The sequence below is a fragment of the Dermochelys coriacea genome, chromosome 1 (assembly GCF_009764565.3).
Source record: "Dermochelys coriacea isolate rDerCor1 chromosome 1, rDerCor1.pri.v4, whole genome shotgun sequence".
NCBI lineage: Eukaryota > Metazoa > Chordata > Testudines > Dermochelyidae > Dermochelys > Dermochelys coriacea.
The window spans coordinates 302,700,367-302,725,826 of NC_050068.2; the positions used below are offsets into that span (position 1 = coordinate 302,700,367).

The window sequence follows — 25,460 nt, forward strand, 5'->3', positions numbered from 1 at the left end:
TCACATAAATGTATATAATTGCCTTATGCTGTGCTGTGAGTCACTTCCACATTAAGTATTCTGTGAGGTGCATGTAGTAATGATGACAAGCCTTAGTGATGCATATAGAGCTAATGAATACTTTATAACTTGCCATTATAACTTGCAAGGACCTTCAGAGTCTAATTTTTGATAGAGTGATGAATTAGCCCTTTATGCTACTTTATAAAAAAAAACAGTATCCACAAACAATTGGATATTTTAATGGAAACCAATTACAATGGAGTTTTGCCACACTTCTGACCCAGTTCTACAACCTTTATTTAGATAAAGCAGAACTTTCTTATGCAAGACGTTTGAACTTCAGAGAACATTTTTGCAGTTTAAAATTAAAGAAATGTGAAATCTTAGAAGTACAATCCCTCTGATACATAATGAATTGGAGCACAGTGTTACTGTAAAACATAAGATAGTCAACTCATGGTTAACTCTACAAATGCTTCCAATAATTTTGTTCCCTGTGGGAGAAAGTGAAAAATATTTTCCACATGTATTAAATACTTTTTACAATGTTTGTCCTCAGACGGAATTCAAGTTGAAAGGCTAGAATACCTATATCATTGGAAAAATAAAAAGTAACTGTGTAAGGAGCTGGTCTAATGAGATGGCAAATCAAAAAGAAGGAATGTCCTGGTACTTTAAGTTTTTCACAGAAAACTCTGCTGAATGACCTGCTCCTCTTACTCAGGTGCTCTTTTGTAAGGCCACTACATTTCCCCTGCTGTGTAAGATTTTATTCTCCCCAATACAACTTCCTTGAAAGCAGAGCAAAGTGTAGTTTCGTTTTATTTCAAGAACACTAACTTTTAGAGAAAATCCCAGTGACTGCACTAAAACCTTTTAATGCACATCAGCCATTATATAGTGTTGACCTAAATACCACTTATGTTCCCTGCAGAACATTGATCTCTTGACTTTAGTTAGCATGTTAGAACTGAAGCGCAGACCCAGATAAGTGTTGCTAGTTTTATTATTTATTTTTATTATTTATTATTATTATTATTATTATTTTAATTTTGATTTAAATACCTTCAGAGTGTGTGAGTGTGTTTTGAGATTGTTTTCCCCGTCAAAAATTTGGATTTTTGGGAGGTAAAAATGTTAATGTTTTGCCACACTATTTCATCTTCATGAGTGCTGTGTTCTAGTCCTTTCAGGAAGCTATTAAACTGTCAATAAAAGCAGCATAATGAAATTGCCACTGACCTAACAGAATGTCAAATGGAAGAATTCATCCCCTTAATTTTTTGGTTACTGCAATGTATAAATACATATACATATATATAAATAAAACCATGCAGCACTAATAATTCCATTAAGAAAAGGAGTACTTGTGGCACCTTAGAGACTAACAAATTTATTAGAGCATAAGCTTTCGTGAGCTACAGCTCACTTCATCGGATGCATTTGGTGGAAAAAACAGAGGAGAGATTTATATACACACACACAGAGAACATGAAACAATGGGTTTATCATACACACTGTAAGGAGAGTGATCACTTAAGATAAGCCATCACCAGCAGCAGGGGGGGAAAGGAGGAAAACCTTTCATGGTGACAAGCAAGGTAGGCTAGTTCCAGCAGTTAACAAGAATATCAGAGGAACAGTGGGGGGGTGGGGTGGGAGGGAGAAATACCATGGGGAAATAGTTTTACTTTGTGTAATGACTCATCCATTCCCAGTCTCTATTCAAGCCTAAGTTAATTGTATCCAGTTTGCAAATTAATTCCAATTCAGCAGTCTCTCGTTGGAGTCTGTTTTTGAAGCTTTTTTGTTGAAGGATTGCCACTCTTAGGTCTGTAATCGAGTGACCAGAGAGATTGAAGTGTTCTCCAACTGGTTTTTGAATGTTATAATTCTTGACGTCTGATTTGTGTCCATTCATTCTTTTACGTAGAGACTGTCCAGTTTGGCCAATGTACATGGCAGAGGGGCATTGCTGGCACATGATGGCATATATCACATTGGTAGATGCGCAGGTGAACGAGCCTCTGATAGTGTGGCTGATGTGATTAGGCCCTCTGATGGTATCCCCTGAATAGCTATGTGGACAGAGTTGGCAACGGGCTTTGTTGCAAGGATAGGTTCCTGGGTTGGTGGTTCTGTTGTGTGGTGTGTGGTTGCTGGTGAGTATTTGCTTCAGATTGGGGGGCTGTCTGTAAGCAAGGACTGGTCTGTCTCCCAAGATCTGTCAGAGTGATGGGTCGTCCTTCAGGATAGGTTGTAGATCCTTGATGATGCGTTGGAGAGGTTTTAGTTGGGGGCTGAAGGTGATGGCTAGTGGCGTTCTGTTATTTTCTTTGTTGGGCCTGTCCTGTAGTAGGTGACTTCTGGGTACTCTTCTGGCTCTGTCAATCTGTTTCTTCACTTCAGCAGGTGGGTATTGTAGTTGTAGGAATGCATGATAGAGATCTTGTAGGTGTTTGTCTCTGTCTGAGGGGTTGGAGCAAATGCGGTTGTATTGTAGAGCTTGGCTGTAGACAATGGATCGTGTGGTATGATCTGGATGAAAGCTAGAGGCATGTAGGTAGGAATAGCGGTCAGTAGGTTTCCGATATAGGGTGGTGTTTATGTGACCATCGCTTATTAGCACCGTAGTGTCCAGGAAGTGGATCTCTTGTGTGGACTGGTCCAGGCTGAGGTTGATGGTGGGATGGAAATTGTTGAAATCATGGTGGAATTCCTCAAGAGCTTCTTTTCCATGGGTCCAGATGATGAAGATGTCATCAATGTAGCGCAAGTAGAGTAGGGGCATTAGGGGACGAGAGCTGAGGAAGCGTTGTTGTAAGTCAGCCATAAAAATGTTGGCATACTGTGGGGCCATGCGGGTACCCATCGCAGTGCCACTGATTTGAAGGTATACATTGTCACCAAATGTGAAATAGTTATGGGTGAGGACAAAGTCACAAAGTTCAGCCACCAGGTTAGCCGTGACAGTATCGGGGATACTGTTCCTGACGGCTTGTAGTCCATCTTTGTGTGGAATGTTGGTGTAGAGAATGTTGGTCACAGATCTTGGGAGACAGACCAGTCCTTGCTTACAGACAGCCCCCCAATCTGAAGCAAATACTCACCAGCAACCACACACCACACAACAGAACCACTAACCCAGGAACCTATCCTTGCAACAAAGCCCGTTGCCAACTCTGTCCACATATCTATTCAGGGGATACCATCAGAGGGCCTAATCACATCAGCCACACTATCAGAGGCTCGTTCACCTGCGCATCTACCAATGTGATATATGCCATCATGTGCCAGCAATGCCCCTCTGCCATGTACATTGGCCAAACTGGACAGTCTCTACGTAAAAGAATGAATGGACACAAATCAGACGTCAAGAATTATAACATTCAAAAACCAGTTGGAGAACACTTCAATCTCTCTGGTCACTCGATCACAGACCTAAGAGTGGCTATACTTCAACAAAAAAGCTTCAAAAACAGACTCCAACGAGAGACTGCTGAATTGGAATTAATTTGCAAACTGGATACAATTAACTTAGGCTTGAATAGAGACTGGGAATGGATGAGTCATTACACAAAGTAAAACTATTTCCCCATGGTATTTCTCCCTCCCACCCCACCCCCCCACTGTTCCTCTGATATTCTTGTTAACTGCTGGAATTAGCCTACCTTGCTTGTCACCATGAAAGGTTTTCCTCCTTTCCCCCCCCTGCTGCTGGTGATGGCTTATCTTAAGTGATCACTCTCCTTATAGTGTGTATGATAAACCCATTGTTTCATGTTCTCTGTGTGTGTATATATAAATCTCTCCTCTGTTTTTTCCACCAAATGCATCCGATGAAGTGAGCTGTAGCTCACGAAAGCTTATGCTCTAATAAATTTGTTAGTCTACAAGGTGCCACAAGTACTCCTTTTCTTTTTGCGAATACAGACTAACACGGCTGCTACTCTGAAACCTGTCAATAATTCCATTGAAAGTCAGAAAAGCAAGTAAAATCTACTTCACTTCCCACATCCCCTTTGCCCGCCTAATGCTATCTTTTCAAAACAGCAGGTAATCTGATTAACAATGAGCATTACAACACATAGGCAATCCACCTAAACACAGTGGGATGAGTTAAGAGCCCAGTGACATTCTTAAATTGGTATGGGTCTGTTTTACGATGAAAATCTTACGGTCACGTCTTGAAATTGCAGGCGCATCGCAGACCCTGATGGCTGAGGTCTGCTTGTGATCTCTAATATGGTTCTCAGCAGTATATCTAGCAAGCTGTTCACAATCACATCTATTTCTTCCAAGACAGTTTTTTCCTAAAATAAAGAAAAATATTTTTCAGATTGCTATTACTGAAAAAGGAATAGACACATGCAGAATTTTCCCTAGGACAGTGTTAGCACCTGAATTAGTTTAGTTGAGGTGAGAATTAGTTTTCATCAGAGCCACACTTTATAAACCTTGGTAATATTTTCCACCCAAGATACCAGAGTCGTTCCATTTACTTGAATCCACTGTCCTCAAATTAATTACGTTACTGATGTATAGAAGACAGTTATTAAAAACATGAGCCTAAGTACTCATCATTAAACATCATTCTTTTTCAAGGTACAGTATAAAGGAAAGTAGTACATGATTTTTGGCAGCTATTTGGCCAAGATTTTTACAGTCAACATTCATACATTTTAGCCATAGAAACTGACAGAGGAGATTTAAAATCTAAAGCAGAGAGAATTCTATTTGAATACTTTATGTGATCAACAAAGAAACTACCACCAAAAACCAACAGATGGGTACTAAGTATAGCAACTTTTTAAGGCCAAATACCCCAGCAACGTCCAGCTACTTTGCGCCACTCTGATGACAGAAAGCAAACGTATCTCTGGCCAGTTATGCTAGTTTATTGCTGATTTGCATCATCAGAATAATGCAAAGGAGCCAAAGTATAGACCATTGAACATGACCATAAAATGTTAACTAACAAGGAAGATCAAAGTTAGTGCAGTGTTAAAGTTGCACAGTTATTACAAAATCCAGAAAATACATATTTTAATTTTGCTACGTTACACATATGTAGCAATCTCCCCATTTTAGTTTTCAATTGATATTATTATTTTCATGTTATTCATTTTATTTAATTAATGTACCTATTGATTTATTTTTATTTTATATAATCATTGATTACATTTTCACCCATTTGCCAAATGGCAGCAGATTTTGGGTCTTGCAGGTCAATTTCCTATTGGAGAAGAAAGCAACACCACAAAATCTGGGTATTTGTTTTAGTTACACTTCATACACCAGTCCTTGAACAGAGGTGATCACATGTGACACATAAGCAATCCTATCTTCCAGTAATCTCTGCCCAAACACTCTGGTCCAAGAATTCCACCTCTCATTAGAGAGGTCAAGGAAGGGAACAAACTCTTCTGCTGTAAGGCAACAGCTCCCTTAAGAGAACCCCCATTACAAAATAAACCCTGCATTTCTTCAAAGATTGTATGCTGTTCGCATACTAAGAAAAAGAACTTGTAGGACTATGTGGAAACAGCACCATCTAGTGATCCCTGTCAGAACAATATATTAATGTTTATGGCCCCGGTCCTTGACGGTAATTCATGGGTGTGCATACTTGCACCTGTATGAAGCCCTTTAAGGGATAAGAGCCCGTCTTAATAAATGCACCATATTCCTAGGATTTGCAATTTAGTTAATATTTCTGTAAACTTTTGCACTTGCTGACTTGATTTTATTTTTACTCAACATTCTTAACGTCACAATTTAAATGTCAGTTTGGGAGGTTGATTTCTTTTATTGATTTTTACAAACAGGAGCTTATTGCGATAGTAAATGCTAACATTTGAATGGTCCCAGTTATTCTTTGTGCACCTGTGCTACAACTGCCAGATGTATTCCCTCAAGCAAGGACACAAATACAAGTTCTGATAAATCGTGGGGTGGCTTCTCTCAAATCAACAACTTATCGTCTCTATTTTGTTTGATTAGTCACAGACAGCTAGCCTGCATCCAAGCCCAAAGTTAGTATAAACATTGGGTTATTTGTTCCACTTCTCTGGCCTGGTCAAACATGGAGACACAGCATAATGAATGCAGTGTGGCCTACTGTCTCACCACTCACTCTCTCAGGGCTACAAGTTGAGCAAAAGGGGTGACAATACAGACTCCCTGCAAGTAAGAACCTCGAGGCAGAGAAACAATTGCCTACAACTATCCCTGGGCAATATCTCTAGTGGCCAAAAAGTGGAGCTATTTAAGAGCGGTTCATGCATCCATACTAGGATCCACAAGCAAGTCAACAAAATCTCATAGTTAATGGTATCAAAAGCTGCTTATAGATAGCTGCATATAGAGTCTGCAAACACTATCTCTATCCATTGCTATGGTAAAATCATAAATTAAGGCAGCTGCCTCACAAGAATCACCAAGTTTTCTGTTACCTTTCCCCAAAATGGGAGATTGGATATTGGTTTATTTCCAGAGTAAAGAGCTGGCTTCTTGAACACTGATCTCCCTATGACTTCTAGTGCCTCATCCTCTACAGGGAAATGCTGACAACCTCAGCTAACTGTGGAGCAGTACTTCACAACTGCTCTCTTTTTTCTTTCACCACCCTGGAAAGACAAAATTGTAGCATAAAGCTGCACATGTGCACCTCTCTGCACTCAATGAGTTGAAACTGAAGCTTTTTTCCCCTGCAACACACTGTTCTGTTTCCATGGCAGTAGACTGCTCTGTCCCTATCTGAGCAATTTTATCTGCAAAATAACGTGACATTTCTTCACAGCAACAAACACTTGACTCTGTAACCAAATAGAGACAGCCAGCATTCACCAAACAGTCGAATTAACTCTTTTGCATGGGACTCTGCAGATGCTAAGATGGAAGTGAAGAAATTTGTCTTTGCCTCCCTCACAGCCAGAGCATGTGTTCTTTAAAAGACTCAAAAAAAAATCCTCTATGTTGCTACTGTTTGGACACAGTAGAAGTCTGGGGCCCTAGCCATTTCCTCTCTCTCTCCACCTGTAAATCCAGGTGACTTGTGAAGACAGAGCCAGCACACTGTGTGTTTAGGGGCTCCTGTATCAATAAGGGAGGACAAATTATTATTATGAACTCCTACCAAATTATTGTTAGAGTGGACAACAGAAGAATAACCTTATTCTTCAAAGCTGCCTGGAAATGGTTTCAACAGTTTCTGAAAGCAGACCATCAAAACATTTCTATTGCCCTGTCAAGACAAGTATGTTCCAACTTCAGACCAAAAGAGACAGTGGTTAGTCTGTAGCTGAGGGGTAATATCTTTCCAATCTACACTCATGACTCCAAGGCCAGAGTGTTTAGACTAAAGTCCAATGTTTATTTTGGCAGCTGTGAATCTGTGAGCTGATCCAGAAAATTCATCACAGATAACACACAGTGATTGAAATGTCTAGGTACTATCAATCTCAATGACTCAAGTGAGAAACATGATCAGCTCAGCCTCTGAATTAGAGAGGGACAACAAATAACATAGAGGAACATAACACAGAGGGACATTACACCACCAATTGTGTATTATGTCCATCTTTGGACTTTCTGGCCACATTCAATGTGACATAACTTCAGGGTGCAAGATCTCTTGTATTTGAGGTCAGATGAAAAAAAACATAGCTACCCACCAGCCTAGATCATGTTTCTCCTCATGCTGAACAATATACCTTTCCAGGGAAACTGCAACAAAAATGTGTCAAATAACAGCCCCATGTTAAGTCCTATATGGTATTATTTAACAGCATGAAATGAAGATCCAGATCCAATGTCTTGCATTCCTGACAACTGTTATAATGTGAGACCAAAGGAACTGAGACTAACCATGCCGGTCATGGTTCACACTTACTACACCGATTAGTGTATGATGCTCCTTTCTTTTTGCCTTGTCTCTCTCTACCACAGGGATTGAGTGGACCTAACCCTCACAGTCAAGATACTTCCCCCTATCCCCAGTATGCAGCACTGTCATTGAACCTTCATGACCAACCTAAGATGGCCCTCAGAGGGTGCAGCCATCACAACTAGGTGCCCCAATAAGAACACCGAGACCCATCTGCAAAGTCCATCATAACCAACAGTCCCACAAACCATCTCCAAATACATCAGATCAGCCCTCTCCAACAGTGCATAGATCAGCCCACAGCACATCCTCTTCACTTATCCTACATGAATAAGTGGTCTATTAATCCCAACACACTTCCAAACCACTGTGTGTCAACCTTCACATTGACAGCACAATGATCCTGGCAGGACAGTCAGGGCTGAGGGTCAGATCTTGGCTATTAGGACAGGCCATCATAACTGGTGGTTCAGCAGTACCAGAAGAGTAACCCAACACAAATGATCAATCCTGTTAAACCCTTCCACAAATCTCCTCCTTACTTACTCCACTCAATGCCCGGGCTTTTAAACAGTCCTCTTATCCTCCTTCTATGAACTCGTTAAAAACATCATTTTTCTCACAGTTAGTACATCCCTTTCATATCCACTCTCCATGAACAGATCATCCAACTCAATCCCTTCATCCATTACACACACAAAAACTATTTTCAGAATGTCAACTTCCAACAAACCCACCAAAACAAGGTCAATAATAAGGGGTAGACCAGGCTACAGGTGGAGAAGCAGTCCTAGGTCCCCAATTCCTGCCTGGCTGTAATAAGTGTCCCTTTTAAAAAATCGCCCTAATTTCCTGTTCTGAATGGAAAAAAGGTAGGGCAGGCTGCAAATGAAGAAGCATTTCTGACCCCAAGCTTCCTCAAGTCCAGGTGGGCTGAAACAGGGAGGTGGCCTCTTTTAAAGCCCCTAACCTTAAAACACAGGCCTGACAAAAAGATGCTATTTACAACAGAATTTATATCTTAATCCAGACAATCTTTCTCTGTTTCTCTTTAAAAACATATCTAAATTACTGTATGTTAGAACACTGGAACAGTGTCAAAGCTCAGTACAACACAGAGTGCTAGATTAAAAATATTCTTGCAACAGTCCAAAAAATTGATGAAAAATCTAACGGACATATTCATCAAGGTTCAGTTCCTAGAGAATGCTCTAAATGTCACTTTTTGTTCAAGCGACAGTTTATTTTATTATGAGGAGCCAAATAATGAAGTTAAAAAAAAACACTACTGTTCATAACCTGGATTTACTTACTGAGCTATTTTTCTTTATGAAACAAAATATGTTGCTAAGGATACGTGCACACATTGTAAGATCCTTCTGCTCTTGTAAATGCATGTGGAGGTGATGTAAAACTACTGGAAGAAGAATATATCTGGAATCTGCAAGAAGAGAGAAAGGGTATTAGTGGACTCCTTTCATTTTTCATTTTATATATCTTTTAATAAAATATAATCATATATAAACTGTAAATGTGTCTTATATCCATACAAATATTCCAGAACATCAGACTCTTTCAGCAGCTTCATACCATATCATAACCAAAACAAAAATTGATGTACTATCTTTTGCTGAGTAAGAAGAAATCACCTCTAGACATACACATTACTATGTGTGATTTTAAATATGTAAAATTAACCTACATATTTATACAACTTTCATGCAGAAAACGTTAGCATAATAACGTAGGTATACAAAATGACATGGAAACTATTCTCTCCTACCTCCCAGGTTTATCACTGGCCTTTTTTGCAACTATATCACTTTCCAAATTGAGATCTAATTTACTGTCCACTACCACCCTCAGTTCTTTTTCACTATTACTGCTTTTCAGATTTCTCCCTCCTACTGAGTATGTGGAATACAGATTATTTGACTCTCTTGGAATTAATTTGCATTTTTCCGAGCTGAATCTCATTTTCTGCCCACAGCCTTTCGTTATGATTTTTCTTTTTTGACTTCTCCCAATTTAGTATCAGCTGTGAATTACACTAATGTGCTGTTTACTTCCTTTTCTGATCATTAATAAAGATATTAAATGAGACCAGTCCCAACACTGATTTCTGTGGTGCCATACTAGATACCACCTCCCTTCCTGATAGATGGAACCTGTTGTTATCCTTTGTTTAAAGTTACTCTAGACACATACATACACACAAATATGAGACACTGTTTTTATTTTAAATCTACTCAAGTTAGTATTTCTATTAAGATATTTTAAAAGCATTATTAAAAACTAAACCCTCTACTGCCATTAATTCATTAAGTTTGTCATTATTTCACTAAAGGAAGCAAGTTTGTATAGCCCAGCAGTCGGCAACCTTTCAGAAGTGGTGTGCCAAATCTTCATTTATTCACTCTAATTTAAGGTTTCGTGTGCCAGTAATACATTTTAACATTTTTAGAAGATCTCTTTCTATAAGTCTATAATATATAACTAAACTACTGTTGTCTGTAAAGTAAATAAGGTTTTTTAAATGTTTAAGAAGCTTCATCTAACATAAAATTAAAATGCAGAGCCCCCCAGACCGGGCAGTGTGAGTGCCACTGAAAATCAGCTCGCGTGCCGCCTTTGGCACAAGTGCCATAGGTTGCCTACCCCTGGTCTAGCCAGAACGTTTGTTATAAACAAATGCTGTCAAGTGCTTATGATTCCATTAACCTCTGAATGATCAATGCTTTTTTTCCCTCTTACTCTTTAATCTACTTTTTAAAAGGGTATAGAAGTTTGATTTACGGGATAGTAGTCTCTGCCAGGATTAAGCTTCTTTCCTACTCTGAAAATTATCGCTGCTCTGCTCTTCCTCCAGTCTTCCCTCATTGTCACTGAGTCAGTAAGTTCATTTGCTAGTTACCCATATAACCTGAGCCCTGGTCTACACTAGGAGTTTAGGTCGAATTTAGCAGCGTTAAATCAATTTAACCCTGCACCCGTCCATATGATGAAGGCCTTTTTTTCAACTTAAAGGGCTCTTAAAATTGATTTCTTTACTCCACTCCCAAAGAGGGGATTAGCGTTGAAATCGGCCTTGCTGGGTTGATTTGGGGTACTGTGGACACAATTAGATGGTATTGGCCTCCGGGAGCTCTCCTAGAGTGCTCCATTGTGACCTCTCTGGACAGCACTCTCAACTCAGATGCACTGGCCAGGTAGACAGGAAAACGCCCGCAAACTTTTGAATTTCATTTCCTGTTTGGCCAGCGTGGCGAGCTGCAGGTGAGTGCAGAGCTCATCAGCAGAGGTGACCATGCAGAGCTCATCAGCAGAGGTGACCATGATGGAGTCTCAGAATCGCAAAAGAGCTCCAGCATGGACTGAACGGGAGGTACGGGATCTGATCGCTGTATGGGGAGAGGAATCCGTGCTCTCAGAACTCTGTTCCAGTTTTCAAAATGCCAAAACATTTGTCAAAATCTCCCAGGGCATGAAGGACAGAGGCCATAACAGGGACCCGAAGCAGTGCTGCGTGAAACTTAAGGAGTTGAGACAAGCCTACCACAAAACCAGAGAGGCAAACGCCCGCTCCAGATCAGAGCCCAAAACATGCCACTTCTATGATGAGCTGCATGCCATTTTAAGGGGTTCAGCCACCACTAGTCGTGTTGTTTGACTCCTTCAATGGAGATGGAGGCAACATGGTAGCAGGTTTTGGGGACGAGGAAGATGATGATGATGGGGTTGTAGATAGCTCACAGCAAGCAAGAGGAGAAACTGGTTTTCCTGACAGCCACAAACCGATTCTCACCCTGGACCTGGAGCTAGTACCCCCCAAACCCACCCAAGGCTGCATCCCAGACCCGCCAGGCGAAGAAGGGACCTCTGGTGAGTGTACCTTTTAAAAAAGTATACATGGTTTAAAAGCAAGCGTGTCTGTTAACCTGTCTGGGGATGGAGTGGAAATGCTCCAGGGACATCTCCATAAAGCTCTCCTGGATGTACTCCCAAAACCTTTGGAAAAGATTTCTGGAGAGAACAGCCTTATTCCATCCTCCATCGTAGGACGTTTTACCATGCCAGACCAGTAGCACATGGTCGGGAATCACTGCAGAACAAAGCATTGCAGTGTATGTTACTAATAGAATTACGCCCAAGAACGCAGTGGGGGGGCCTCCGGCAATCCAGCCACTCCATCCCAGAGGATTGCCCAAGCAACAGAAGGCTGGCATTCAATAAGTTTTAAACTTTTAAAGTGCTGTGTGGCCTTGTCCTTCCCTCCTTCACCACCCCTTCCGGGCTACCCTGGCAGTTATCCCCCTATTTGTATGATGAATTAATAAAGAATGCATGAATGAGAAGCAACAATGATTTTATTGCCTCTGCAAGCGGTGATCGAAGGGAGGAGGGGAGGGTGGTTAGCTTACAGAGAAGTAGAGTGAACCAAGCATGTGGGAGGAGAAAGGAGAAACAAACAGAACTATCACTCCGTAGCCTGGCCAGTCATGAAACTGGTTTTCAAAGCTTTTCTGATGAGCACCACACCCTCCTGTGCTCTTTTAACTGCCCTGATGTCTGGCTGTGTGTAATCAGTGGCCAGGCGATTTGCCTCAACCACCCACCCTGCCATAAATGTCTTCCCCTTATTCTCACAGATATTGTGGAGCGCACAGCAAGCAGTAATAACAGTGGGAATACTGGTTTCGCTGAGGTCTAACCAAGTCGGTAAACTGCGCCAGCGTGCTTTTAAATGTCCAAATGCACATTCTACCACCATTCTGCACTTGCTCAACCTGTAGTTGAACAGCTCCTGACTACTCTCCAGGCTGCCTGTGTACGGCTTCATGAGCTATGGCATTAAGGGGTAGGCTAGGTCCCCAAGGATAACTATAGGCATTTTAACATCCCCAACCGTTATTTTCTGGTCTGGGAATAAAGTCCCTTCCTGCAGCTTTTGAAACAGACCAGAGTTCCTGAAGATGCGAGCGTCATGTACCTTTCCCGGCCATCCCACAGTGATGTTGGTGAAACGTCCCTTGTGATCCACCAGTGCTTGAAGTACTATTGAAAAATACCCCTTGCGGTTTATGTCCTTGCCGGCTTGGTGCTCCGGTGCCAAGATAGGGATATGCATTCCGTTGATCGCCCCACCACAGTTAGGGAATCCCATTGCAGCAAAGCCATCCACTATCACCTGCACATTTCCCAGGGTCACTACCCTTGATGTCCGCAGATCTTTGATTGCGTTGGCTACTTGCATCATAGCAGCCCCCACAATAGATTTGCCCACTCCAAATTGATTCCCGATTGACCAGTAGCTGTCAGGCGTTGCAAGCTTCCACAGGGCTATTGCCACTTGCTTCTCAACTGTGAGGGCTGCTCTCATCTTGGTATTCTTGCGCCTCAGGGCAGGGGAAAGCAAGTCACAAAGTTCCATGGAAGTGTCCTTACGCATGCGAAAGTTTCGCAGCCACTGTGAATCATCCCAGACCTGCAACACTATGCGGTTCCACCAGTCTGTGCTTGTTTCCCGGGCCCAGAATCAGCGTTCCACTGCATGAACCTGCCCCATTAGCATCATGATGCCCACATTGCCAGGGCCCATGCTTTGAGAGAAGTCTGTGTCCATGTCCTCATCACTCTCGTCACCGCGCTGACGTTGCCTACTTGCACAGTTTCGCTTTGCCAGGTTCTGGTGCTGCATATACTGCTGGATAATGTGTGTGGTGTTTAATTTGCTCCCAATTGCCAAAGTGATCTTAGCGGGCTCCATGCTTGCTGTGGTATGGCATTTGCACAGAAAAAAGGCGTGGAACGATTGTCTACTGTTGTTCCGATGGAGGGAGGGACGACTGACGACATGGCTTACAGGGTTGGCTTACAGGGAATTAAAATCAACGAAGGGGGTGGCTTTACATCAAGGAGAAAGAAAAACAACTGTCACACAGAATGGCCCCCTCAAGGATTGAACTCAAAACCCTGGGTTTAGCAAGGCAGTGCTCAACCCACTGAGATATCCCATCCCCTGGTATTTCAGGCAGGACTGAATCTCCTCTAAACTTTTCAAGGTGCCCCGACAGACTCCACCAAAACTATTGTCAGCCGTTGATTTCACGGAAGGAGGGAGGGGGGAGCAAATGAATACAAAACAAATTTGGTGTATTTCTTGTTTTGATCCACTCTATCTTTTAGATCTTTGGCTGGCAGCAGACGGTGCAGTAGGACTGCTAGCCATCCTCATCTCCTGCCTGCTTGGCAGAAGATGGTGCAAAAGGACTTCTAGCCATCCTCATCTCATGCCTGCTTGTCATAAGATGGAGCCAGGAGCACCTCGGACATGACAACGATGGTTATCAGGCCTATTGCACTGTCTGCTGCCACAAGGCAATGGGTTGCTGCTGTGAAGCAAGACAGTACCACGTCTGCCAGCATCCAGGAGACATACGGTGACAGTGAGCTGAGCAGGCTCCATGCTTGCCGTGGTATGGCATCTGTACAGGTAATTCAGGAAAAAAAGGCGTGAAACGATAGTCTGCCGTTGCTTTCACAGAGGGAGGGAGGGCCTGACGACATGTACCCACAATCAGCCGTGACAATGTTTTTGCCCCATTAGGCATTGGGATCTCAACCCAGAATTCCAATGGGCGGCGGAGACTGCGGGAACTGTGGGATAGCTACTCACAGTGCAACACTCCGGAAGTCGATGCTACCCTCGGTATTGTGGAAGCACTCCGCCGAGTTAATGCACTTAGAGCATTTTGTGTGGGGACACACACAATCGACTATATAAAAATGATTTCTAAAAAAACGACTTCTATAAATTCGACCTAATTTCATAGTGTAGACATACCACTAGACAAGTGTCATAAGGACCCATGGATTTGAAAACCCATTTTCCAAGTACTGTACTCCTTGTTTGCTCTTTAACTGTTTTATAAAATCTTCTATCCTTGCTAATTATTCATGTGTTATGTGGAAGCAATATTTAGTACATCAGCCGTCTATGAGCCATCTTTAATTTGACTCCCCTTCTTATTTATTAGTAGACTTCTTTACAAGTTTACTTTTGCAAAAGTGCCTTGGAAATCTAAAGTGCCATAAATGGCCAAGACCTTTGTTTTACACCTCAAATAAAAGATGACACCACCAAAAGCACAGAGCCATCTAATACTATGTTGACTTACTGTGGCTGACTCAGGGAGAGAGGGAATAGTGGCATCTACTGAGTTACTCAGATCACTCCTGCACCACGTAAAGTTCGTTGAAAATGTCTACCCGAAAACTGATCTGTCACAATCTCCTTAGGCTGTGAGATTTGATGGGATCACTGAACAGGATGAAATAACTATCATCTCCACTCTTGAGTCACACACAAAAACCTATTTGTGAAAATTCAGACAAAGCAATGTGTATGTTTTGCCTACAGGCTTTACTTTTTTCTCAACAACTGTCAGGTACAATGTCAGCCACTGTAGATAGTCAAATTATTGAATGCAGGTACAGCACAATATTTAGAGGCCTTAGCCATTGGTCACTCTGTCCTAATTTCCCCAATCTGCTCCAAAAACCAAATTAGCTGACTGTTTAAAATGCTAATACTCACTTTTAAAAATATTATACAGAAATTGGAAAAACAAAATTTTTATGACGTCAATCTTTCCAAATCGATGATTAAAAACCTCAGGGCATCTCTGTGCCTTTTCTCTTCAATATTCCTGGTAGAATTCTGCGCCACTGCACACACGTACGATTCAGGTTCTCTGCAGTTTTTTTCATTCTCAGCAAAAAATACATTCTGCCAGGAGGTGCTGCAGTTACACCTTTCACCCACCAGAGGCTGCTGTAGTGCCAGAAGAGAGGGCAGCGGGCTCAGGGCCGTGGAGAGGAAGGGGTCATAGGCTGCTTTCCTCACAGTGCCCTGCCCATAGGGCCAGGTGAGGAGACACAGGATATGAACAGATCGGGACACACAGCGCTGCTGGGGGTCACACAGACTGGGGTTCAGAAGGGCTAGTGGGAAGGACAGACTAGGGTGTGGATACAGGAACTAGTGGGATGACAGCATTGAGCCAGGGGCTGCATGAGAGTGGGAGTGCAGGGACACATGGAGCTGGGGGGGGGGGGCTGAGTGGGGTGCAGGGACACATGGGGACAATGGGAGTTGGGTGCAGGGACACATAGAGAAAGGGTGAAGGGGGGTGCAGGGACACACACAGGGATGAGGCAGATGTGCCAGACTGAATGGGAGAGGCTAGAGCCAGGGTTTGCATAAGGGAGGATCCCCAACTCCCTAACAATTCCTCCTCCCAAACAAAACCTGTTCCATACTTCTCACATCCACACATAGCAACCCTCCAGGTTCACTCCCAGGATCCTTCCCAGTGTTTACTTTCCTCTCCCTCTGCTTCTCCATTATCCCCGACTCCCCCAAGCCTTTGCACTGCTTCTGAGACGTGCAAGAAATACGTTTCTGTATTGTAGTTTGAATGAATGATTATTCAAAGTTCTGTATTAACATGCCTAGGAAGGAATCTACTTGACAAAAAACATATGCTGAATCTTTTTTGTTTTCTGTATTCTTATAGACAAACTTGCTGACAGGTATTTTGAAATAAATTACCCAAATAACTGAAACTGGCATGATTATATTGTGTTATTTTGATATATAAAATATGCAGAATTTTAAAATATTGTGTGCAGAATTTTTAGTTCATTGCTACATTACTAATTACAACCTAGATCTTGTAGACTGAATGAAATTTAAAAATTCAATTAACTTTTCAGTATGCATTGTTTGTATTTTATTTTTCCTTCTGCTTGAGCATGAAAATCAAGGCAGCCATTCACTTTTTTTTAAAGCAGTTTCATTTGCACACACTCAATTTTGCATTTATTAGATTGGAAGCACTGTGTGGGAATCTTTAGTTGCACAAAAAGAAAAAAAATTCCCACTGGAATTCTGAAAAAAAAACATACATACATTTCTGGTCTGTCTAAACAGAGCATTTCAATTTCCAATTTGACAATTTTCATAAAACATTATTTTCATTTTAAAAGTTGTACTAGATAGGTTGAAGAATAAGAAACACTGTTGGGGGAAAAATGATTTTTTTGAATTGAAGGGGCATTAGTCAGATGGTTGCAAAAGTGTGTTTGATTGTTTGCCAGGTAAGTACTTAGAGAGATAAGATGGGTGAGGCAATATCTTTTATTGGACCAACTTTTGCTGATGAAAAAGGTTAGCTTTTGAGCTTACAGAGAGCTCTTTTTCAGGTACTTACAAAGATATAGATATATTCAAATTTCATCACAAACTTCATAACTGAAAGATTTACCTCTAAATTTATTTAGGTTTTCAACCAAATATAATGATGTACACAATTAATGCTCTTTTGATGGGCAGCGTAATCTCAGATAAACCTATCCACAGTGGGATGGATTGAGGGAAAAGATCAGTCCCAAAAAGGAAACAGTTGGGTAATACATTTTCCATTCTGTACCTTGTCGTCCTCTAATTTCTGACTGTAATGATACAATGAGCACCAAAGAGAAATAGAATGTAGGGAAGCAAGAAAAGGAATCTATTTAGGCACCATCCTGTGGAGATCCTTGTGTCTCTCGATACTTCTGATGTGATGAGGAAGATGTGAGGCAAGAAGCCTAACTCCAGGGTGAACCCCAACTTCAGGATCTCCAGTACCCATCTGTTTGATGTATAGTGGAGCCAAGTGTCTACAGGATCCCAGGAGGATATCTGGTTGAATGCAGTACCCACTGCAGTCACGCTGAAAGTTTCAGTTGGGAAGAGGAGAAGTTACTGCCTCTATGAAGTTTCCCTCTGGGCTTGCAATTCCATGATTTTCCTCCGGAATGGTGGAGTCTCTTCTCTCGTACCTTTGCTGAGAGGCTGACAGGATGCTTGGTTCTGTGTGAGGACTTGTAGCACAATTAGGTTTAATCTGGAGTGCATGGAGAATGCTTAGATTTCTCTCTTTTTTAAAGCAAACCACTTGCTGCAGTATCTCCCCAAAGAGTCATCCAACAGTAAACTGTGAAGTAGGAGACATGAAGACTTTGTTTGAAACATTTTTTTCCCTAGGACTGAAAGGGCTTTCCTACTCTGAGGCACAGCTGGGGAGAAAACAACGGGGAAGGTCAGATCAAGGGCCCAATTCCTTCTTTTCGGAGGATGCCAGACTCTTTGTCTTGTGAGTAAATCACGTACATGAGAAGGTGGGGTGGGACATTAGATACACTCTCCTTGAGTAAGATGGTAGCTTTACTTTTGAAAGAGTTCTTTGACTTACTCCTGCTGAATCTCTCCACAAGGGGGCAGTTCCTGCTAATGTAGCCTGATTTCTGCTGACAACTGACCTGTTTGGTCCATACAGTGGTTTTCAATATATTACAAATTATCCTGGGCCACAGGGGCCGGGTGGCAGGGCGGTGCAGTGCAGCCCAGGCGGCTGCCCCAGACCCCGGAGCTCACGACACCCCAGGGCTGGCAGGGAGTCCTGGACCCCCAACCCCACAGGGCCGGCTAGAAGCTCAACCCCCCACACGAGGTGGTGGTGGGGTCCTTCTCCCCAGGACCCCGCCCCCAGGGCAGTTGGGAACCTGGGATCCCAGGCACACCCACAGCCTTTAGCACACAGCTGAGCTGGGCCACAGCTATGTGCTAATTGGATTGTGGGTTGAAAACTGCTGGTCCATACCATCTCCTAATGGGTCTCAGTCCACTCTGTACCAGCTATACTCTTTACCCCTTCTTATGGCTACGTGAAGATCTGAACTTGAAACAGCTTCAGAGACCCTGATACGTTCTTCTTGCTGATGGCCTTGGGCTTTACCTTCTTCACCTACTCCACCATGCTGAGATAGGGAAGATCCAATATGTGCGGCTCCAAGATTGATACTCACTAATCACATACCTTCAGCTGGAGCAAGGAGGCTCATTTCTTTCCCAAAGTGAGCTGTAAAAGCTGTGTGTGTAAAAGGAAAAAACAGAAGTGCTAGACCATTGCAGCAGCTGCACTGACAAAAGTGGAAGATCTCATGAACGATGGCATGGCACAGCTAAGTCCTAGAGTCTGTGTCATGAATCTATTAGCTTCATAAGTACTGGAAGAGATGGTAGCGCCAAACAGTAGCAGACCGTGAAGAAAAAAATGTATTCTTGTATTCTTCACAAACCGTGAAGAATTAGTAGGGGAAGCAAAAGTGGATGGGAACCTGGGAGGCAGTGACCATGAGATGGTTGAGTTCAGGATCCAGGAAGAAAGGAGAGCAGCAGAATATGGACCCTGGACTTCAGAAAAGCAGACTTTGACTCCCTCAGGGAACTGATGGATCCCCTGGGAGAATAACATGAGGGGGAAAGGAATCCAGGAGAGATGGCTGTATTTTAAAGAATCTTTATTGAGGTTACAGGGACAAACCATCCCGATGTGTAGAAAGAACAGTAAATATGGCAGGCAACCAGCTTGGCTTCTCAGTGAAATCCTTGCTGATCTTAAACACAAAAAAGAAGCTTACAAGAAGTGGAAAATTGGACAAATGACCAGGGAAGAGTATAAAAATATTGCTCGGGCATGCAGAAGTGTAATCAGGAAGGCCAAATCACACCTTGCAGGTAGCAAGAGATGTTAAGAGTAACAAGAAGGGTTTCTTCAGGTATGTTAGCAACAAGAAGAAAGTCAAGGAAAGTGTGGGCCCCTTAATGAATGAGGGAGGCAACCTAGTGACAGAAGATGTGGAAAAAGCTAATGTACTCAATGCTTTTTTTGCCTCTGTGTTCATGAACAAGATCAGCTCCCAGACTACTGCACTGGGCAGCACAGCATGGGGAGGAGGTGACCAGCCCTCTGTGGAGAAAGAAGTGGTTTGGGACTATTTAGAAAAGCTGGACGAGCACAAGTCCATCGGGCTAGACGTGCTGCATCTGAGAATGCTAAAGGAGTTGGCGGATGTGATTGCAGAGCCTTGGCCATTATCTTTGAAAACTCATGGTGATCGGGGGAGGTCCCAGACTATTGGAAAAAGGCTAATGTAGTGCCCATCTTTAAAAAAGGGAAGGAGGAGGATCCTGGGAACTACAGGCCAGTCAGCCTCACCTCAGTCCCTGGAAAAATCATGGAGCAGGTCCTCAAGGAATCAATTCTGAAGCACTTAGAGGAGAGGAAAGTGATTAGGAACAGTCAGCATGGATTCACCAGGAGCAAGTCATGCCTGACTAATCTAATTGCCTTCTATGATGAGATAACTGGCTCTGTAGATGAGGGGAAGGCAGTGGATGTGTTGTTCCTTGACTTTAGCACAGCTTTTGACACGGTCTCCCACAATATTCTTGCCAGCAAGTTAAAGAAGTATGGGCTGGATGAATGGATGATAACGTGGATAGAAAGCTGGCTAGATTGTCAGGATCAACAGGTAGTGATCAATGGCTCCATCTAGTTGGCAGCCGGTATCAAGTGGAGTGCCCGAAGGGTCGGTCCTCGGGAAGGTTTTGTTCAATATCTTCATAAATGGTCTGGAGGATGGTGTGGATTGCACCCTCAGCAAGTTTGCAGATGACACGAAACTGAGAGGAGAGGTAGATACGCTGGAGGGCAGGGATAGGATACAGAGGGCCCTAAACAAATTAGAGGATTGGGCCAAAAGAAATCTGATGAGGTTCAACAAGGACAAGTGCAGAATCCTGCACTTAGGATGGAAGAATCCCATGCACCACTACAGACTAGGGACCGAATGGCTAGGCAGCAGTTCTGCAGAAAAGGACCTAGGGGTTACAGTGGATGAGAAGCTGGATATGAGTCAACAGTGTGTCATTGTTGCCAAGAAGGCCAATGGCATTTTGGGATGTATAAGTAGGGGCATTGCCAGCAGATCGAGGGACGTGATCGTTCCCCTCTACTCGACATTGGTGAGGCCTTATCTGGAGTTCTGTGTCTAGTTTTGTGCCCCACACTATAAGAAGAATGTGGAAAAATTGGAAAACGTCCAACGGAGGGCAAAAAAAATGATTAGGGGACTGGAACACATGACTTATGAGGAGAGGCTGAGGGAACTGGGATTGTTTAGTCTGCAGAAGAGAAAAATGAGGGAGGATTTGATAGCTGCTTTCAACTACCTGAAAGGGGATGGATCTAGACTGTTCTCAGTGGTAGCAGATGACAGAACGAGGAGTAATGGTCTCAAGTTGCAGTGGGGGAGGTTTAGGTTGGCTATTAGGAAAAACTTTTTCACTAGGAGGGTGGTGAAGCACTGGAATGCGTTACCTAAGGAGGTGGTGGAATCTCCTTCCTTTGAGGTTTTTAAGACCAGGCTTGACAAAGCCCTGGCTGGGATGATTTAGTTGAGATTGGTCCTGCTTTGAGCAGGGGGTTGGACTAAATGACCTCCTGAGGTCCCTTCCAACCCTGATATTCTATGATTCTAAGTGTTAATTAATCCTTCACAAAACACAAGAACCAGGGATCACCCAATGAAATGAATAGGGAGCAGGTTTAAAACAAAAATAAATAAGTACTTCTTCACACAACACACAGTCAACCTGTGGAACTCATTGCCCGGGAAGGCCAAAAGTATAGCAGGGTTCAAAAAAGAATTAAATAAGTTCCTGGAAGATAGGTCCACCAATGGCTATTAGCCAAAATGTGCAGGGATGCAACCCGATGCTCTGTGTGCCCCTAGCCTCTGACTGCCAGAAGCTGGATGTGGATGACAGCGGGTGGATTGCTTGATGATTGCCTGTTCTGTTCATTCTCTCTGAAGCATCTGGCATTTTCCACTGTCAGAAAACAGGAGACTGGGCTAGACGGACTATTGATCTGATGCAGTATGATTGTTCTTATGTTCTAAGCTGACTGGAAAATGGAAGGTGTATGTTAGAGCAGCCTTAAGATTGCTACAAAGGTATGTCAAGATTGCTATAAAGGCTCCTTAAAGTCTGTTCTGGCAGCTACAGGGATAGCCCAGCCACACCCATTATCTGCTGGTCTCTCCCCTTCCACCAAGGGCACGTAATGGGGAGACCTAGAAACCACTATGGCAAACTGGGAGAATCCATTGGGTGGGGGGTCAGATTGGCTGGTTTTCTGGCTGCTTTGCACCTCCTGAGCAAAGCAAAGCAGAAGGTATATAGGTTAGGACCTGTTCCAGCATCTCTAATTATGTTTCATTTGTTTGTTTTCCTAAGCGTTTTTAAGGATGGTGCTTAAAGTACTAAGGTTATTAAAAATAATGTCCTAAAAGCTTCTCCTATGTTTTGCAGCTCAAAAGCATTGAAAATATATATTATGTTCTGGTGTTTTATGTTTTTTGTTCTGGCTTCATTACTCTAATGTCTCTACTTTGAATAGCATGGCACTAACTACTAATGTTCCTACTCTACCCAGATCATTCTGAAATATTCTGCCACTTTTGTTGGTGTTCCAATTTTCTTTTATCATGAAATTACTATAAGTGTGGGATTTTCAAAAACACCTACTCATCTTTCATGGGGCTTGTGCTCCTAAGTCACTGAGGTGCATTTGAAAATTCCAATTACCACTTCTTCCATTTGTTTTGCCTTTCCAAAGTTTGCTGTGTTACAAGTCAGTATCATTGTCATCTCAACTTTGTACTAATAAAGAGAGATAGATTAAGTCTCTCTGGCTAGGATGCAGCCAAAAATACACATATTCAGTCCTTCCCATGTACATAAAATAATAGGCCAAATTCTCACTGCAGCAGAGCTCTGCTCGGAACAGCCAAAGGGAGAAGGGGGTAGAGTATACCCTGACAAAGGTGTTTTTAAGCCCCTCTGCATTCAGGGACACTGGAGTTGATTCATCCATGAGTGTAACTTAAAGCAGTCCAATTATGGTGTCCAGGGATAGATAGAACACAGCAATATTCTGGCCCTACTTGTGACATACTTCTTACATTAAGAGGGTCCCCAAGTAGCTGGATCTGCTAGATTTCTATCTGGTTTGCATTATTGAAGTGGTCCAAAGCAGACAAGGAGCTACGGGGCTGCTGGAGGATCAGACTCTGAGAGTTGGCCACTTTCACAATGTACAAGAAGAAATTGCAGTATGAATAAGGAAGCGGTTGTGTTCCATTCTCATAAACTACTGCTTCCAGTGCTAAGTCTGCTCTTTCTACAAACCTCTGATTTTTCTATTACATAGATACTCTGGCACCACAGATATAGGTAGTTACTACAGTTTTATGTTGTCGTGACTCCATTCATCTCAGTGGAGACTCAACAGCATAAAAATGGTGTAGGGCAATAGAGGATCATAGATTCTGAACCTGCAATACTTAGAGAGACAAAACTCTTTTATGGGTGTGTAAGAATTAGACTCCGAGACTTCCCATTAAGATAAAAAAAGTTTATAACTTGCACAAAAAGACACATTAGTGGAGCTAAAAATGTAACAAAAACTCCACATGCCTACACCTATCCAACACTAGCTCATGATTCAAACAAAACCACAGCTTTGGCCATTACTAGTCTCATGTTTTACAACTGGAATCTTACTAACCATACTGTGTAAAATAGACGACTTTTTTAGTGTAACTGTCTTTGCAAAACAATGCTTTGGGAATTGTAACTTTCAAGAAACAGGACTATGAAACCTGTTTTTTACCCCGCCTCTATTGACCTGTGCATGTGAGACGTCATTAAGGCTTTTCTGACTGCACGCAGTTCAGGATGTTATCACCTTACCTGGATGAGTGTATAGTTGACTTTCCACTGTTTTACCAATGCACTGCAGTTTAACTGCTTGAAGGGATTCATCCACATGCATGATGGTTGGCAAGCTGCCCAGAGTATCATGCACCAAGTTTGCCACCTCTCGCACATCAAAGAGCTTCAGCAGCTCAGAATATACAGCGGGGAAGGAGTAGAGAAAAACAGCCTAAAGAAAAGGGTTAAAAAATACCAATTAAATACATAAAAACACACTTGAAATTTTCAACATTTACAGAATGACCAGTGACAAGAGCATCACACACTTTTAGCAGTCATGGAAACCTATTTTCATGTTTCAATTTCAAGTTATAAAATGTGATACAGATTTGAAACATTCAAATCAATTTGTTAGATTTTCAGAAGAAATATCCTTACGTTACTCAGATTTAAAGCTAGATATTTATTTCCTTTTAAAACACGATTCAGCCTATTATTTAAGGCTTTTTTGTTTTTCTCTCTCATGAACATCTCAACTTTTATCAAATAAAACAACTGAACTTTGATTACAGATACTTTATCACTTACAGGCTTCACACGAGCCACAAGAAAGACTAGATTATTTGCTCACAAGGACAACAGAAACTGGCAGATGCCACGAACAGGTGACACTGAGGTTCCTCTAGGTAAGGAATACAACAGTGTCTCTCTTATTTTTTTCCAGTATTTAAAGAGGTTATTTTGGATGGAAACAGCACTTTGAAATCTAAAAATAGAGCTAGTAGTTCATTGGAGAAAGAAATGGGTTTGGAAGATAAACAAGAAATACTGAAGAAAAATAAAGTTATGTTACATAAAGATAGTTACAATTTGGAGTATCTTTTCTTCTACCTTTCTTACCCTACTTCATTGAAATGAAAATCACTTATTCTAGCCAATCCTCGTCTCCTTTTAGTATTGATCCCAGTATGGATGATGTAAACAGCTGGAGGGTTAAAGATACTACTTGGGATGTGGGAAAATCCCAGAGTTGCTCATTTATATGATTTTGCCCAAAATACTTCAGTTAAGCTGCTCATATGAGATCTGATGGAAGAATTTGGCCTAATCATCTCTCTGCTCTTTGCCTACTAATTTTGTCTTTTCCTGAAACATAGTTTTCTGTAAAAAGAAAAGGAGTACTTGTGGCACCTTAGAGACTAACAAATTTATTAGAGCATAAGCTTTCGTGAGCTACAGCTCACTTCATTGGATGCACTCCTTTTCTTTTTGCGAATACAGACTAACACGGCTGCTACTCTGAAACCTGTCATAGTTTTCTGTGCAGCTCAAAGGGATGAACTATCATGGAAAAGCAGATTTTTGGTCAGGAGAATATGTCATGGAGTGGGCTGGGGATGCACTCAAACATTTTCTGAAGATACCTAGCGTCCAATATTTTCCTCCAAAGTGAGAGCTCTGTCATTGTATAAAATTTTGGATTTATAGAGTTGTTCTCAATGTGTTTTGACCAATTGTGTTTTGGTCAATTTTAATAGGCCCAGTATAACTTAAGAATCTGATTTAAGCACAATGTGCACATTAGCAAGATTATTATATTAAATCTTTAAAAGTGAGAAATCTTTTTGCGGGTTCAAGAGATCAGGTTTCAAGGTGCTTAAACAAGCTGGGCAATGATGCAACACTGAATACTCAAAATCATGTGGAGACACCATTCAATTTCTGTTTTGCAGTTATGATTTCTTCTAACCATTGAAGCAAGTATTAACAGACCACAATCCTTTTCCAATTCAGAACAAAACAGTCTGGCTAAGGTAACCCTAGTTCTGCTATTCAGAAGTTGGAGGTACCGAAAATTTCCGTTATAAACCACAACCGGTTCAAGCATAAACTGGA

At 42.1% G+C, this 25,460-nt stretch overlaps 1 protein-coding gene across 4 annotated transcripts in view; it reads right to left on the reverse strand.

The window, feature by feature from the left end:
- The window catches only part of DOCK4 (dedicator of cytokinesis 4), a 397,340-nt gene that overhangs the window by 113,727 nt on the left and 258,153 nt on the right, over positions 1 to 25,460 (reverse strand). For all 4 annotated transcript variants that reach the window (XM_038397445.2, XM_038397456.2, XM_038397428.2 and 1 more), the window contains exons 23-25: positions 23,601 to 23,793; positions 9,205 to 9,332; positions 4,182 to 4,316 (exon numbers count right to left, since the gene is read on the reverse strand). In XM_038397445.2, coding sequence (XP_038253373.1) covers positions 4,182 to 4,316; positions 9,205 to 9,332; positions 23,601 to 23,793 — 456 coding nt within the window. The remainder of the gene's footprint in view (positions 1 to 4,181; positions 4,317 to 9,204; positions 9,333 to 23,600; positions 23,794 to 25,460) is intronic.